General features: G+C 47.9%; 1 protein-coding gene across 1 annotated transcript in view; it reads left to right on the top strand.

Moving 5' to 3' along the window:
* The window catches only part of gnsb (glucosamine (N-acetyl)-6-sulfatase (Sanfilippo disease IIID), b), a 56316-nt gene that overhangs the window by 16598 nt on the left and 24626 nt on the right, over positions 1–15092 (top strand). The window contains exons 2-5 of the mRNA XM_078428707.1: positions 1521–1580; positions 5680–5883; positions 12383–12448; positions 14615–14713. Of these exons, the coding sequence (XP_078284833.1) occupies positions 1521–1580; positions 5680–5883; positions 12383–12448; positions 14615–14713 (429 nt within the window). The remainder of the gene's footprint in view (positions 1–1520; positions 1581–5679; positions 5884–12382; positions 12449–14614; positions 14714–15092) is intronic.

The following is a 15092-nucleotide window of genomic DNA, read 5'->3' as shown; positions in this document are numbered from 1 at the left end:
TCTTGCTATTGAAGGCGTGCAGCGTAGGTTTACTAGGTTAATTCCCAGAATGGCGGGACTGTCGTATGTTGAAAGACTGGAGCGACTAGGCTTGTAGACACTGGAATTTAGAAGGATGAGAGGGGATCTTATCGAAACATATAAAATTATTAAGGGGTTGGACACGTTAGAGGCAGGAAAAATGTTCCCAATGTTGGGGGAGTCCAGAACCAGGGACCACAGTTTAAGAATAAGGGGTAGGCCATTTAGAATGGAGATGAGGAAAAACATTTTCAGTCAGAAAGTTGTAAATCTGTGGAATTCTCTGCCTTAGAAGGCAGTGGAGGCCAATTCTCTGAATGCATTCAAGAGAGAGCTAGATAGACCTCTTAAGGATAGCAGAGTCGAGGGGTATGGGGAGAAGGCAGGAACGGGGGACTGATTGAGAATGATCAGCCATGATCACATTGAATGGCGGTGCTGGCTCGAAGGGCCGAATGGCCTCCTCCTGCACCTATTGGTCAATGCCAAGGAACATGACAAAGTTCCAATGGCCCCTGCTGGTAGCAGCAACATGGACAGTGGTATAGGACTTCTGGAGCTATCCTCTGAATCATCCTTTCCACCCCCTCCCCTTTTCCTCTCATCCCCTCCCGCTCCCAAAGAAAACAACTAGAGATTTAGAGGTAGAGTGTGAAAAATGGCCCTTCAGCCCACGAGCCTGTGCCGACCAGCAATCCCCCGTACACCAGATCTATCCCACACACTGGGGACAGTTTACAGAAAGAAGCCAATTAACCTACAAACCTGCACGTCTTTGGAATGTGGGAGGAAACCGGAGCACCCGGAGAAAACCCACGCGGTCACGGGGAGAACGTACAAACTCTGTACAGACAGTACCCAAGGTCAGGATTGATCCCGGGTCTCTGGTGCTGTAAGGCAGCTGCTTCACCGCTGCGCCACCGTGCTGACCCATTGGGAGGACTTGAAGTTAAAATAATGTTCAACGCTAACGTTGAAAAATCCGAGTGTAGTATTAAGAGACTGAATTCCGTGGTGCTTTTTGACCCGAACGTGTCTGTGTTGTCTCTGCTCCATGGTAATAACCATCTTTTCATTTAGAGTAAAGTAGACACAAAATGCTGGAGTAACTCAGCGGGGCAGGCAGCATCTCTGGAGAGAAGGAATGGGTGACGTTTCGGGTCTTGATCCTCAGATGGATGTCAGGGGAGGGGGCGGGACTTTGTTACTGTCCCGCTGAGTTACTCGAGCATTTTGTGTCTTGCACTGCCATTGTAAAGTTTGCAGTTGGGTAAGAAGGAACTGCAGATGCTGCTTTAAGCTGAAGGTAGGCACAAAATGCTGGCGTCACTCAGTGGGTCAGGCAGCGTCTCTGGAGAGGAGGATCTCTGGTGTCGATCGAAACGTCACCTCGTCCTTCTCTCCAAAGATGCTGCCTGACCCCCTGAGTCACTCCAACCTTTTGGGTCCACCTTGTACTTGTACAACGTCACTTACTGTGCTGTATCTCACTGTTTCAGACTCCCATGAAAAAGACTCGAGGCTTAATCGGAGACGCAGGCGTGGTGTTCGCCAACGCAGTGAGTATAAGTCCTTTGTGACAGTGCAGCACGTGACTTGGTCTAGGTGCGGCACGGTGGCGCAGCGGTAGAGTTGTTGCCTTACAGCGAATGTAGCGCCGGAGACCCGGGTTCGATCCTGACTACGGGTGCCGTCTGTACGGAGTTTGTACGTTCTCCCCGTGACCTGCGTGGGAGATCTTCGGTTTCCTCCCACACTCCAAAGACGCACAGGTATGTAGGTTAATTGGCTGGGCAAATGTTCCTAGTGTTAATATAAGAAAATAACTGCAGATGCTGGTACAAATCGAAGGTATTTATTCACAAAATGCTGGAGTAACTCAGCGGGTCAGGCAGCATCTCGGGAGAGAAGGAATGGGTGATGTTTCGGGTCGAGACCCTTCTTCAGACTAGGATAGTGTTAATGTGCGGGGATCGCTGGGCGGCGTGGACCCAGTGGGCCGAAGGGCCTGTTTCCGCGTTGTATCTCTGTATCTCTAAATCTAAACCTTGCAGGGGCTAGTCTGGCCTACCTCTTTATTAGAGATCACCTGCTCTGATCTGGAATGGTACTGAATGGTTACAGCATGCTTCCTTTTGTCACCTGGACTAGTCAAGCACAGTAAACCAGAGTCCACATTGATAGAGAGGGGTAATCAGTCGTGCAAATTCGCCCTCCTCTCCATTTTCCGATTGCATTTCAGTCTAGTTTAGAGATACAGCGCCGAAAAAGGCCCACCGTGTCCGCACCCACCTGTGATTCCCAGCACTCTTAGGCTATGTAGGGACAACTTTACATTCATACCACTCCTATTAACCCACAAACCCATACGTCTTTGGAGTGTGGGAGGAAACCAGAGGTCTCTGAGAAAATCCATGCAAGTCACGGGGAGAACGTACAAACTCTGTACAGACAGCACCCGTAGTCAGGATAGAACCCGGGTCTCTGGCGCAGTGAGGCGGCAACTCTACCGCTGCACCACTGTGCTGCCAGTGAAGAGTTTTGGTGCAACAGTGCTGTATCATCCTCTCCACACCAATAGATTAGTTTGGTGGATATTGGTGCTGTTCAGTTATTGCTGATGCAGCTTCCAGAGAACCATTCCACGCAAGAGGGAGGTAAAGAGGGACTATCAGTCACTGCCACACTGAGGAGGCCATTGCAGGGGTGGAAGTTGGACCATGGGTTCTTGGCCTTGAGCATTTCTCCACACAATAGACAATAGGTGCAGGAGTAGGCCAATCGGACCTTCGATCCAGCACCACCATTCAATGTGATCATTCTCAATCAGTACCCCGTTCCTGCCTTCTCCCCGTACCCCCTGACTCCGCTATCCTTAAGAGCTCTATCTAGCTCTCTCTTGAATGCATTCAGAGAACTGGCCTCCACTGCCTTCTGAGGCAGAGAATTCCACAAATTTACAACTCTCTGACTGAAAAAGTTTTCCTCATCTCCGTTCAAAATGGCCTAGCCCCTTATTCTTAAATTGTTGCCGCTGGTTCTGGACTCCCCCAACATTGGGAACATGTTTCCTGCCTCTAACATGTCCAACCCCTTAATAATCTTACATGTTTCAATAAGATCACCTCTCATCCTTCTAAATTCCAGTGTATACAAGCCTAGTCGCTCCAGTCTTTCAACATACGACAGTCCCGCCATTCCGGGAATTAACCTAGTAAACCTACGCTGCACGCCCCCAATAACAAGAATATTCTTCCTCTGCGTACTCCAGGTGCGGTCTCACTAGGGCCCTGTACAACTGCAGAAGGACCTCTTTGCTCCTATACTCAACTCCTCTTGTTATGAAGGCCAACATTCCATTGGCTTTCTTCACTGCCTGCTGTACCTTTCACTGGTACCGTCCTTTCCGTATAAAATCGTATGGGGATTAGATATGGGTGAATGAAACACTTTTACCCTGGGTCGGGGAATCAAGAACTAGAGGACATAGGCTTAAGGTGAGGGGGGGGTGATTTAATAGAAATCTGTGCATCTTTTCCACTCTGGGGATGGTGGGTGTATGGAACAGGCTGCCAGAGGAGGTAGTTGAGGCAGATACTATAACAACAGTTAATGATACGGACGGGTACATGGATAGGACATAGAGGGATAAGGGCCAAACGTGGGAATAGATGCAGTATCTTCTCTGGTTTGGATGCCTGTTTCTGTGTAGGAAGGGCCTGCAGATGCTGGTATAAACCGAGGATAGACACAAAATGCTCAGAGGGAGAGAAGGAATGGGTGACGTTTTGTGTCGAGACCCTTCGGCCTGTTTCTGTGCTGTGTGCCTCTATGACTGATACCCTAGGGGCAGTTTACAATGACTAATCACCCTACCAACCATGTAGACTACTGCTGGAGTAACTCAGCAGGTCCAGCAGCATCTGTGGAGAATGTGGATAGGTGCCATTACCTCAGGCCTTTTGTGTATTAATTAACAACTGCAGGTCTTTGTTTCTACAGTCTACTTTCAGTGTGGTATTTGCATTTTTTGCTCATCGTGCATTGTTTTAATCTTCTGTTATCTCTTTGCATTGAAAATGTGAAATCAGCCCAGACCATCACACAAACCAACCTCCCTTCCATTGATAGACACAAAAAGCTGGAGTAACTCAGCAGGTCAGGCAGCATCCCTGGAGAGAAGGAATGGGTGACATTTCGGGTTGAGACCCTTCTTCATACCCTCTTCCATTGACTCCATTTACACTTCACGCTGCCTCGGCAAGGCCATCAGCATTATCAAGGACAAGTCGCACCCTGGCCACTCCCTCTTCTCCCCTCTCTCATCGGGCAAGAGGTACAGATGTGTGATAACGCACACCTCCAGATTCAGGGACAGTTTCTTCCCAGCTGTTATCAGGTAGCTGAACCTTCCCACCAACATCTAGTGAGCTACTGAACTATCTATCTCATTGGTGACTCTTGGACTATCTTTGATTGGACTTTACTGGACCTTATCTTGCAATAAACGTTACTCCCTTTATTCCCTTTATCATGTATCGGGAAACACTGTGGATGTCTCGATTGTAATCATTCATTGTCTTTCCGCTGACTGGATAGCACACAAGAAAAGCTGCTCAGTGTACCTCAGTACACGTGACAATAAACTGAACTCAAACACCTCAACTCGTTGACTTTCGTTGTTCATAACCTATAAGCTTCTGAACTGTGAGCTACGTATCATTACTGTTGTCGTTGGCATGCATGCTCCTCGTCATTTCAGCGACAGACCTCGGGGGTTCGTGGGTTAATTGGCCCCTGTATCACTACAATACGACGATCACTTAGCTAAAACATGTTTTAGAAAAACTGTTTTTGAGAGAGAGTTAGATTTAGCTCTTAGGGTGAAATGAATCGAGGAAGATGGTGAAAAATCTGGATAGGGGTGCTAATTTTGGATGATCATATTGAATGGTGCTGCTGGCTCGAGGGGCCGAATGGCCTACTCCTGCACCTATTTTTCTATCTTTGAAAATGCTGTTGAGGGTCTTGCCATTAACTGTAAATGACCAGAAGACAGGGGAGCAGAATTAAGCCATTCAGCCCAGCAAGTCTACTCACTTTTCAATCATGGCTGATCTATATTTCCCTCTCAACCTTCTTCTACCTTCTTGCAGTAACCTTTGACGCCTTTCCTAATCAAGAATCTATCAACCTCTGCCTTACCCGTGTTAATCATTGCACGATTGCAACAATTCAGGCCACCAGATGTAGCAGGTTTAGTTTAGTTTAGAGGTACAACGCGGAAACAGGCCCTTCGGCCCACCGGGTCTGCGCCGACCAGCGATCCCCGCACATTAAAACTATCCTACACCCACTGGGGACAATTTTTACATTTACCAAGCCAATTAACCTACAAACCTGCACGTCTTTGGAGTGTGGGAGGAAACAGAAGATCTCGGAGAAAACCCACGCAGGTCACGGGGAGAACGTAAAACTCCGTACAGACGGCGCCCGTAGTCGGGATGGAACCCGGGTCTCCGGCGCTGCATGCTCTATAAGGCAGCAACTCTACCGCTGTGCCACCGTGACCGCCCACAGGTGAATGGGTTTGGTGCTAATGGTGTTTCTGCTTTCAACACTGCCTAACGTGAAGCCGTGTGTTTGTCCCCGCTCCAGTTTGCTGTCACCCCACTTTGCTGCCCGAGTCGCAGCGCCATTTTAACGGGCAAGTATCCACACAACCACATGGTGCGGAACAACTCGCTGAGTGGCAACTGCAGCAGTGTGCTGTGGCAGAAAGTGATGGAGCCACAGGCAGTGCCCGTCCACCTGAAGAGGAGCGGCTACCAGACCTTCTACGCGGGCAAATACCTCAACCAGGTAAGGTGCTTCATCAGTGTAAGGAAATAACTGCAGATGCTGGTACAAATCGATTTATTCACAAAATGCTGGAGTAACTCAGCAGGTCAGGCAGCATCTCGGGAGAGAAGGAATGGGTGACGTTTCGGGTCGAGACCCTTCTTCGGTCTCGACCAAAACGTCACCTATTCCTTTTCTCCGGAGATGCTGTCTGACCCGCTGTGCCATATGTATATGTATATATTTGTACGTGTGTCTGAATGTGTATGTTTAGAGATACAGCGTGGAAACAGGCCCTTCGGCCCACTGGGTCCGCGCCGACCAGCGATCCCCGCACATTAACATCATCCTACACCCACTAGGGACAGTTTTTACATTTACCAAGCCAATTAACCTACAAACCTGCACGTCTTTGGAGTGTGGGAGGAAACCGAAGATCTCGGAGAAAACCCACGCAGGTCACGGGGAGAACGTACAAACTCCGTACAGACTGCACCCGTGGTCGGGATCGAACCCAGGTCTCCGGCGCTGCATTTGCTATAAGGCAGCAACTCTACCGCTGCGCCACCGTGACCGCCCAATATGTGTATATATAGTAATACAAGTCAGATTTTCTGGGTGTGTCTGTCAAGGGGAAAAATTGGAAATAATTGCCACAGATGGCAGTGGTCAAAACATTGGGTGTTTTTAAGGCAGAGGTTGACAGGGTCTCGAATAGGAAGGACCTCAAAGGTTGCTGGGAGACGGCAGGAGAATGGGGTTGGGAGGGGAATATAGATTAGCCATGATTGAATAGGGAGTAGACTCGATGGGCTGAATGGCCTAATTCTGCTCCCATGTCTTGTGGTCTTATACAGGGAAGACCTGTAACAGCATTGAAATGCAGAGAAATCTTGGGGTGCAAGTCCATATCTTCCCGAATGTTACACCACAAGTTGATGGAGTGGTAAAGAAGGTGTCTGGTATGCTTGCCTTCACCTTCAGGGAGGGTTGCCAACTGTCCCATATTAGCCGGGACATCACGCATTTTGGGTTAAATTGGTTTGTCCCGTACGGGACCACCCTTGCCCCATATTCGGCCTGACCGTTGTAGGCCAGGACAGTGTAGGCTAATGGAGTATGTTCAGGGAGTCGGGCCGACCGAGTGTGTTCGCCTATTGGAGGTTGCCTAGCAACCCAACTCCCGGCCCGGTCGGCCGCCATTGGTGGAGCGGGAGCACATGGCCGCTGGCTGGGTGAGGTCACGTGGGGCGCGGGGCAGTGACGTCACCTTGTCCCTTATTTGGGAGTGAGATGGTTGGAAACCCGACCTTCAGGTGATTACGTGTCAGGGTCTGTAAGTCATGTTACAGCTTTAAAACTACTCTTGTTAGACCACAATTGGGACTATTGGGTGCATTTCTGGTTGTCCCATTACAGAAAGGAAGTGGAAGCTTTGGAGAGTGTACAGGAGAGGTTTACCAGTATGCGGTCAAGTTTAGAAGGTTTTAGTAGTAGGAGAGAGGTTGGACAGACCTGGACTGTTTTCTCTGGAGCATTGGAGGTCGACGGGAGACCTGATAGAAGTACAGTAAACCCGTGATTATAAGTGATTATGGGGACGGGGGTCGGTGGTGTCCATTATTGCCAATTGTCCGCTATAACAGAGTGAGGGGGGTAAATATTAACTAGTTATAGAGTCATAGAGTGATACAGTGTGGGAACAGGCCCTTCGGCCCAACTTGCCCACACCGGCCAACAATGTCCCAGCTACACTAGTCCTACCTGCCCGTGCCTGGCACATATTTCCTCCAAACCTGTCCTATCCATGTACCTGTCCAACAGTTCCTCAATCTCATTTACCTTCAAATTCTACAAATAGAATTGACCAATGTCGAACAGTATTTATTCACAAAATGCCGGAGTAACTCGGCAGGTCAGGAGAGAAGGAATGGGTGACGTTTCGGGTCGAGGCCCTTCTTCAGACTGATGTCAGGGGGGCGGGACAAAGGAAGGATATTGTGCCCTGCACTGTCGAACAGTATATCGGAGTACAATAGGTGAGATAGAAAATACTTGCGAACAAAGCCTTCAGCTCCTATATATTGAGCAGATCCAAATGAACAAATGTTTGCCGTGAGCTCTTTGTGAAGTTAAACATTTTAAAGCAGTTACTTGGATTCACACTGTGTACAAAACAGTTAGAGCCAGTTACTGCAACTCCTTTAATTGTTGGGGGAAAGAGATGTTTAAATATCACTGCACCATTGTAAGCTGTTGGCCCTCAAGTTGGTCAATGATCTACTCCACAATGGTGCATTAATCTCAGCATTGACACAGGTCACACATGCTGTTATGTAACACCACCTCCTCCATCCCCACCCTCCCACCCACCATGATCTGATAGATTACAGAAACAAAGGTTTGCCTGGGCTTTTTTTAGTTTAGTTTAGAGATACAGCGCACGCGGAAACAGACCCTTTCGGCCCACCGGGTCCGCGCCGACCAGCGATCCCCGCACACTAACACTATCCTACACCCTCTAGGGAAAAATTTTACATTTACCAAGTCAGTGAACCTGTACGTCTTTAGAGTGCGGGAGGAAACAGAAAATCTCAGAGAAAACCCACGCGGGTCACGGGGAGAACGTACAAACTCTGTACAGACAGCACCCATAGTTGGGATCGAACCCGGGTCTCTGGCACTGCATTCGCTGTAAGGCAGCAACTCTACTGCTGAGTCACCGTTTTGTTTGCCATTTCTAGCCCGATACTTACAGCATTACATTTGTAGAAGACAGAAACTGCTTTTGAGGATGTTGAGTAATTGTGGATAACTTAAATTCTAAAGTTGGCTGTAAATTCTTAACTTTTAAATGCCACCAAACAAAAATAAAACATTCAACCATTTTCCCAGGTACCTACCTACATCAGTACATAGACACAAAATGCTGGAGTAACTCAGTGGGACAGGCAGCATCTCTGCAGAGAAGGAAAAGGTGACATTTCAGGTTGAGACCCTTTTTCAGACTAGTCCTGAAGAAGGGTCTTGACTGAAAACGTCACCCATTCCTTCTCTCCAGAGATGCTGCCTGACCCGCTGAGTTACTCCAGCATTTTGGTTTAAACTGCAGTTCCTTCTTGTGAGAGATGGAGGCATTAACTTTCTGTAGATGACAACAACAAAAATCCATGCATGTTTTAAGTCTGACAATGGACAATAGACAATAGGTGCAGTAATAGGCCCTTTGAGCCAGCACCGCCGTTCAATGTGATCATAGCTGATCATCCACAATCAGTGCCCCGTTTCTGCCTTCTCCCCATACCTCCTGACTCCGCTATCATTAGCCTACAAACCTGTATGTCTTTGGAGTGTGGGAGGAAACCGAAGATCTCAGGGAAAACCCAAGCAGGTCACGGGGAGAACGTACAAACTCCGTACAGACGGCGCCTGTAGTCAGGATCGAACCCGGGTCTCCGGCGCTGCATTCGCTGTAAGGCAGCAACTCTACCGCTGTGCCACCATTTTGTTTGTCACTTCTGGCCGTATACTTAAAGCATTACATTTATAGAAGACAGAAACTTTTATGTTTAGGTTTAGCTCTATTAGTGTCATGTGTGCTGAGGTACAGTGACAAGCTTTATTTTGCATGTTATTCAATTAAATCAAATAATGCTCTGCATAAATACAATCAAGCCAAACTCAAGTACAATAGGTGAAGCAAAGAGTGTAGGCAGGAACTGCAGATGCTGGTTTTCACTGAAGATAGACACATAAATGATGGAGTAACTCAGCGGGACAGGCAGCATCCCTGGAGAGAGGGAATGGGCGATGTTTTTGGTTGAGACCCTTCTTCAGGTCGAGCGAAGAGAAAGATACGGAGTGCAGGATATAATTCTTAGCATTGTGGTGAGACAGTTCCAATATCCACAATGAGGTGGGTAGAATTTTGAATTTCAAAACTTTGGATTCTGAATTTGATTATGAATTTCTAAAAAAATATTAAAATTAGGATATACTTGTATCCATGAAATAATTGATGTACTGTAAATAAATAATTACATTCCTTAACTTCTTCTTCTTGTGTATGGCGTGCACAGCCTAAAGTTGTAGGCCCAGGGTAGACATCCAGGCCAGGGCAGCATCAGTTGCTGGGTGGATGGCCTTGATGTGACAATAGACAATAGGTGCAGGGGGAGGCCATTCGGCCCTTTGAGCCAGCACTACCATTCAATCTGATCATGGCTGATCATGGCTACCAGGGAAAAGTCTCAGTGAGCAAGGCGATTGAAACCTTCACATGGTCCATCCTGTTTCGACTAATGCAATCAACCCGACATGCACAATCTAATATTCCTTAACATAACATTAATATCTTGGGGCCAGAGTGTCTAATTAATTACTTGGAATATGAGAGGAAACTGGAGCACCCGGGGAAGAGCCCATGCAGGTCACAGGGAAATCGTGTAAACTTCGTACAGACAGCATCCGTAGTCAGGATCGAACCCGGGTCGCTGGTGCTGTGAGGCAGCAACTCTACCGCTGCGCCACCGTGCTGTCCCACAGTGGAACTGGTAGGATGACTCGGGTGTGGGGGGGGGGGGGGGGGGGGGGAATACAGGAGTTATTCTTAACCGCTGTCTCAATTTAAGGGCAATTCCAGATGGGCAATAAATGATTGAATAAATAAAATGACACTTGGAAATCTTGCAATAATGTAAAATATTTTGAGGCTAACTTTACTTCAGAACTAGCTCATTCTCATCCGTCCCTGTGAACGTTTACGATTCATTTTAACTTTACAACCATCGGCGGCACGGTGGCGCAGCGGTAGAGTTGCTGCCTTACAGCGCTTGCAGCGCCGGAGACCCGGGTTCCATCCCGACTACGGGTGCTGTACTGTACGGAGTTTGTACGTTCTCCCCGTGACCTGCGTGGGTTTTCTCCGAGATCTTCGGTTTCCTCCCACACTCCAAAGACGTGCAGGTTTGTAGGTAAATTGGCTTGGTAAATGTAAAAATTGTCCCCAGTGTGTGTGGGATAGTGTTAATGTGCGGGGATCGCGGGTCGGCATGGATCCGGTGGGCCGAAGGGCCTGTTTCCGCGCTGTATCTCTAAACTAAACTAAAATGCAACCTGCGGGAATTGAAGGGCTTGCTTGTGATAGCTTACACCTCCGAGAAGATCCCATTGTTACTGATGGTTTTTTAATCACATCACGGTAAATAAAACATTTTACTGCTGTTCCCACTAAATCTGGGTAAACAATGATTAAACACAATGCTGGAGTAACTCAGCCGGTCAGGCAGCTTCTCTGGAAGACATGGGTAGGTGGCCTTTTGGGTCGGGACCTTTCTTCAGACTGATTCTAGTTGGGGGGAGAAAGTGAAAGCTGGGGAAGAGGTGGGCGAGCGATAGGTGGCCACAAAATGCTGGAGTAACTCAGGCAGAGCGATAGGTGGCTACAGGCGAAGGGGTGCTTTGATTAGCGGATGAGTGGACAAAGGCTAGAGATGGAGAGGAGGGAAAAGGGTAACAAAATGGGACTCAATGATACAAAGGGTATTGATAAGGAGGAAAGTTAAACGTAAAGGCAGAGGCAGGGTAAAGGTGGAAATGTATGGTGGTGGTGGGGGGGGGGGGGGGGGGGGAGGATGGGACAGTTGGAGAATGGTTGTGCACTAAGGTCTGGAAAGAGATGGGGAGAGGGAGCGGAGTGGGATATTACCCCAGCAGTTAGTTGCTGCCTGATGCTTTGTGTTCAATACACGATTCCAGCACCTGGAGTTCCTTGTCTCGGGGTAACAATGGTATTAATTCAAGTCTTTTCCAGTCATTTATATGAACTACTTACCTTGTGTGCAGCGGCAACAGAAGGGCAAAGACATAATGTTAAATTGCCTGGAGTAACTCAGCGGGACAGGCAGTATCTCTGGAGAGAAGGAATGTCAAGTCAAGTTTATTTGTCACGTACACATACACGATGTGCAGTGAAATGAAAGTGGCAATGCCTGTGGATTGTGCAAAAAATTACAATTACAGCATATAAATTTAAATTAATACAGAAAGGGAAATGTAGTCCCTGGAGTTATAATAGTTAACAGTCCTGATGGCCTGTGGGAAGAAACTCCGTCTCATCCTCTCCGTTTTCACAGTGTGACAGCGGAGGCGTTTGCCTGACCATAGCAGCTGGAACAGTCCGTTGCTGGGGTGGTAGGGGTCCCTCATAATCTTGCTTGCTCTTGATCTGCACCTCCTAATGTAGAGGTCCTGCAGGGGGGCGAGTGTAGTTGTCCCTTCTTCAGACTGTCTGAGGTCAGGAGTCTGAAGAAGGATCTCGACCTGAAACGTCACCCATTCCTTCTCTCCAGAGATGCTGCCTTTCCCGCTGAGTTACTCCAGCATTTTGTGTCTATGGTTTAAACCTGCATCTGCAGTTCTTTCCTTCGCATTTTAAATATCCTGGTGTTTTTTTCTCACTCCTCAGAGAAATTTTGTATTCCTTTCCATTGGGTTAATCTTTTGTTCTCTTCCCTGCCAGTACGGGCACCCGTCAGTTGGTGGAGTGGCGCACGTCCCCATGGGCTGGGATCATTGGCACGCACTGGTAAGCTGATGCTTTGTTTGTGAGCAAACTTCAAGGTAGAGTGTTTGTAATCTCCAAGCACTATAATGGGAGATATTTCCCTTTGAGCAGTTTGTATCTCAATCTCTCCAATGTGTAGACTTAAACTTTAGCTTATGTTTAAAGATATGGCCTGGAAACAGGGTCTGAAGAAGGGTCTCAACCCAAAACGTCACCCATTCCTTCTCCCCGGAGATGCTGCCGTTCACATTGAATAGACAATAGACAATAGGTGCAGGAGGAGGCTATTCGGCCCTTCGAGCCAGCAACGCCATTCAATGTGATCATGGCTGATCATTCTCAATCAGTACCCCGTTCTTGCCTTCTCCCCATACCCCCTGACTCCGCTATCATTAAGAGTTCTATCTAGCTCTCTCTTGAATGCATTCAGAGAATTGGCCCCCACTGCCTTCTGAGGCAGAGAATTCCACAGATTCACAACTCTCTGACTGAAAAAGTTTTTCCTCATCTCAGTTCTAAATGGCCTACCCCTTATTCTTAAACTGTGGCCCCTTGTTCTGGACTCCCCCAACATTGGGAACATGTTCCTGCCTCTAACGTGTCTAACCCCTTAATAATCTTATACGTTTCGATAAGATCTCCTCTCATCGTTCTAAATTCCAGTGTAAACAAGCCTAATCGCTCCAGTCTTTCAACATATGACAGTCCCGCCATTCCGGGAATTAACCTAGTAAACCTACGCTGCACGCCCTCAATAACAAGAATATCCTTCCTCAAATTTGGAGACCAAAACTGCACACAGTACTCCAGGTGCGGTCTCACTAGGGCCCTCCCTGTACAACTGCAGAAGGACCTCTTTGCTCCTATACTCAACTCCTCTTGTTATGAAAGCCAACATTCCATTGGCTTTCTTCACTGCCTGCTGTACCTGCATGCTTCCTTTCAGTGACTCCGCCATTTTGTGTCTACCTTCGTGCCAACTATCAATCGTCATTCACACTAGTTCTACGTTATCCCACTTTCTCACCATTCCCCTCACACCAGGGGCATTGTACAGAGGGCCAATTAACCTATGTGTATTTGGGAATGTGGGAGGAAATCTGAACGCCTGGTGGAAACCCACTCAGACACAGGGAGAATGTGCCAACTGCACAGAGACAGTGGCCGTGGTCAGGATCGAACCCAGGCCTCCGGTGCTGTGACGTTCTGGGCTTCTCCCATTTGGCTGCTTTTGGCCCCAAAGTCCTTTAAGCCCTTGCTATCCGTACACCCATCCAAACGCCAACCAGACCAGGTGTGTCAGCTTGATGTCTTGGTTAGAGGGAATTTCTGTTATTCCTGTTTTTAATACAGCCTGACGAAGGGTCCCGAACTGAAACAGTGCCCATCCATGCCTTCTCGAGATGCTGCCTGACCCGCTGAGTTAGACACAAAGTGCTGGAGTAACTCAGTGGGTCAGACAGCATCTCTGGAGAAAAAGGATGGGTGATGTTTCGGGTTGGGACCCTACGTCAGACCCTTGAGTCCGAAGAAGTGGCCCGTCCCGTAAAGTCAACTATCCTCTCTCTCCAGAGATGCTGTCTGAGCCACTGAGTTACTCCAGCACTCTGTGAAACGTCACCTATCCATGTTCTCCAGAGATGCTGCCTGTCCCGCTGAGTTACTCCAGCACTCCGTGAAACGTCACCTATCCATGTTCTCCAGAGATGCTGCCTGACCCGCTGAGTTACTCCAGCACTCTGTGAAACGTCACCTATCCATGTTCTCCAGAGATGCTGCCTGTCCCGCTGAGTTACTCCAGCACTCCGTGAAACGTCACCTATCCATGTTCTCCAGAGATGCTGCCTGACCCGCTGAGTTACTCCAGCACTCTGTGAAACGTCACCTATCCATGTTCTCCAGAGATGCTGCCTGACCCGCTGAGTTACTCCGGCACTCTGTGAAACGTCACCTATCCATGTTCTCCATAGATGCTGCCTGACTCGCTGAGTTACTCCAGCACTTAGCTTTGCATAGTGTATTCCTCAAGTTTTTGATAGTAGATGGACAACTTTCTTGTTTCTTGGATCTGATCGAGGCGATTGAGAAAACGTTCCGACGTTTAGCATCTTTCAGATGAACACCTTCATTTGCAGTGCGTTGTTTTATTCCACAAGGTGATCTCCAGGTCCTATTTTTCCATTACAGGTGGGAAACTCAAAGTATTACAACTACACCTTGTCGGTCAATGGTGCAGCAGAGAAACACGGAGACAACTATCAAAGGGACTACTTGACTGACCTCATAGTAAGCCTCAGGTCTCCTGAATTCCATTAAAGCTGTGTGATTAGGAATGACTATTGATAAGGAATATCGGGAATTTTGCTTCTTCATTTAAGGGGAGAATGTATCAAATGCAAAGAGAAAATGTCCAATAAATGGCAAGACCCTTAACAGCATTGATGTACAGAGGGATCTTGGGGTCCAAGTCCACACCTCTTTGAATATGGCAACACAAGTAGATAGTGGTAAAGAAAGTGTATGCATGCTTACGCTCGGCATTTGGGGCATCGAATATGAGAGTCAGGATGTCATGATGCAGCTTGATAGGACTTTGGTTAGGCTGCATTTGGAGTACAGGTGCTCCTCGACTTACGATGGGGGTTACTTTCCGATAAACCCGTCG

The sequence above is a fragment of the Rhinoraja longicauda genome, chromosome 36, assembly GCF_053455715.1.
Source record: "Rhinoraja longicauda isolate Sanriku21f chromosome 36, sRhiLon1.1, whole genome shotgun sequence".
Taxonomy (NCBI): domain Eukaryota; kingdom Metazoa; phylum Chordata; class Chondrichthyes; order Rajiformes; family Arhynchobatidae; genus Rhinoraja; species Rhinoraja longicauda.
Note: the sequence above shows the minus strand (reverse complement) of the source record. Positions and strands in the feature narration are given on the sequence as shown.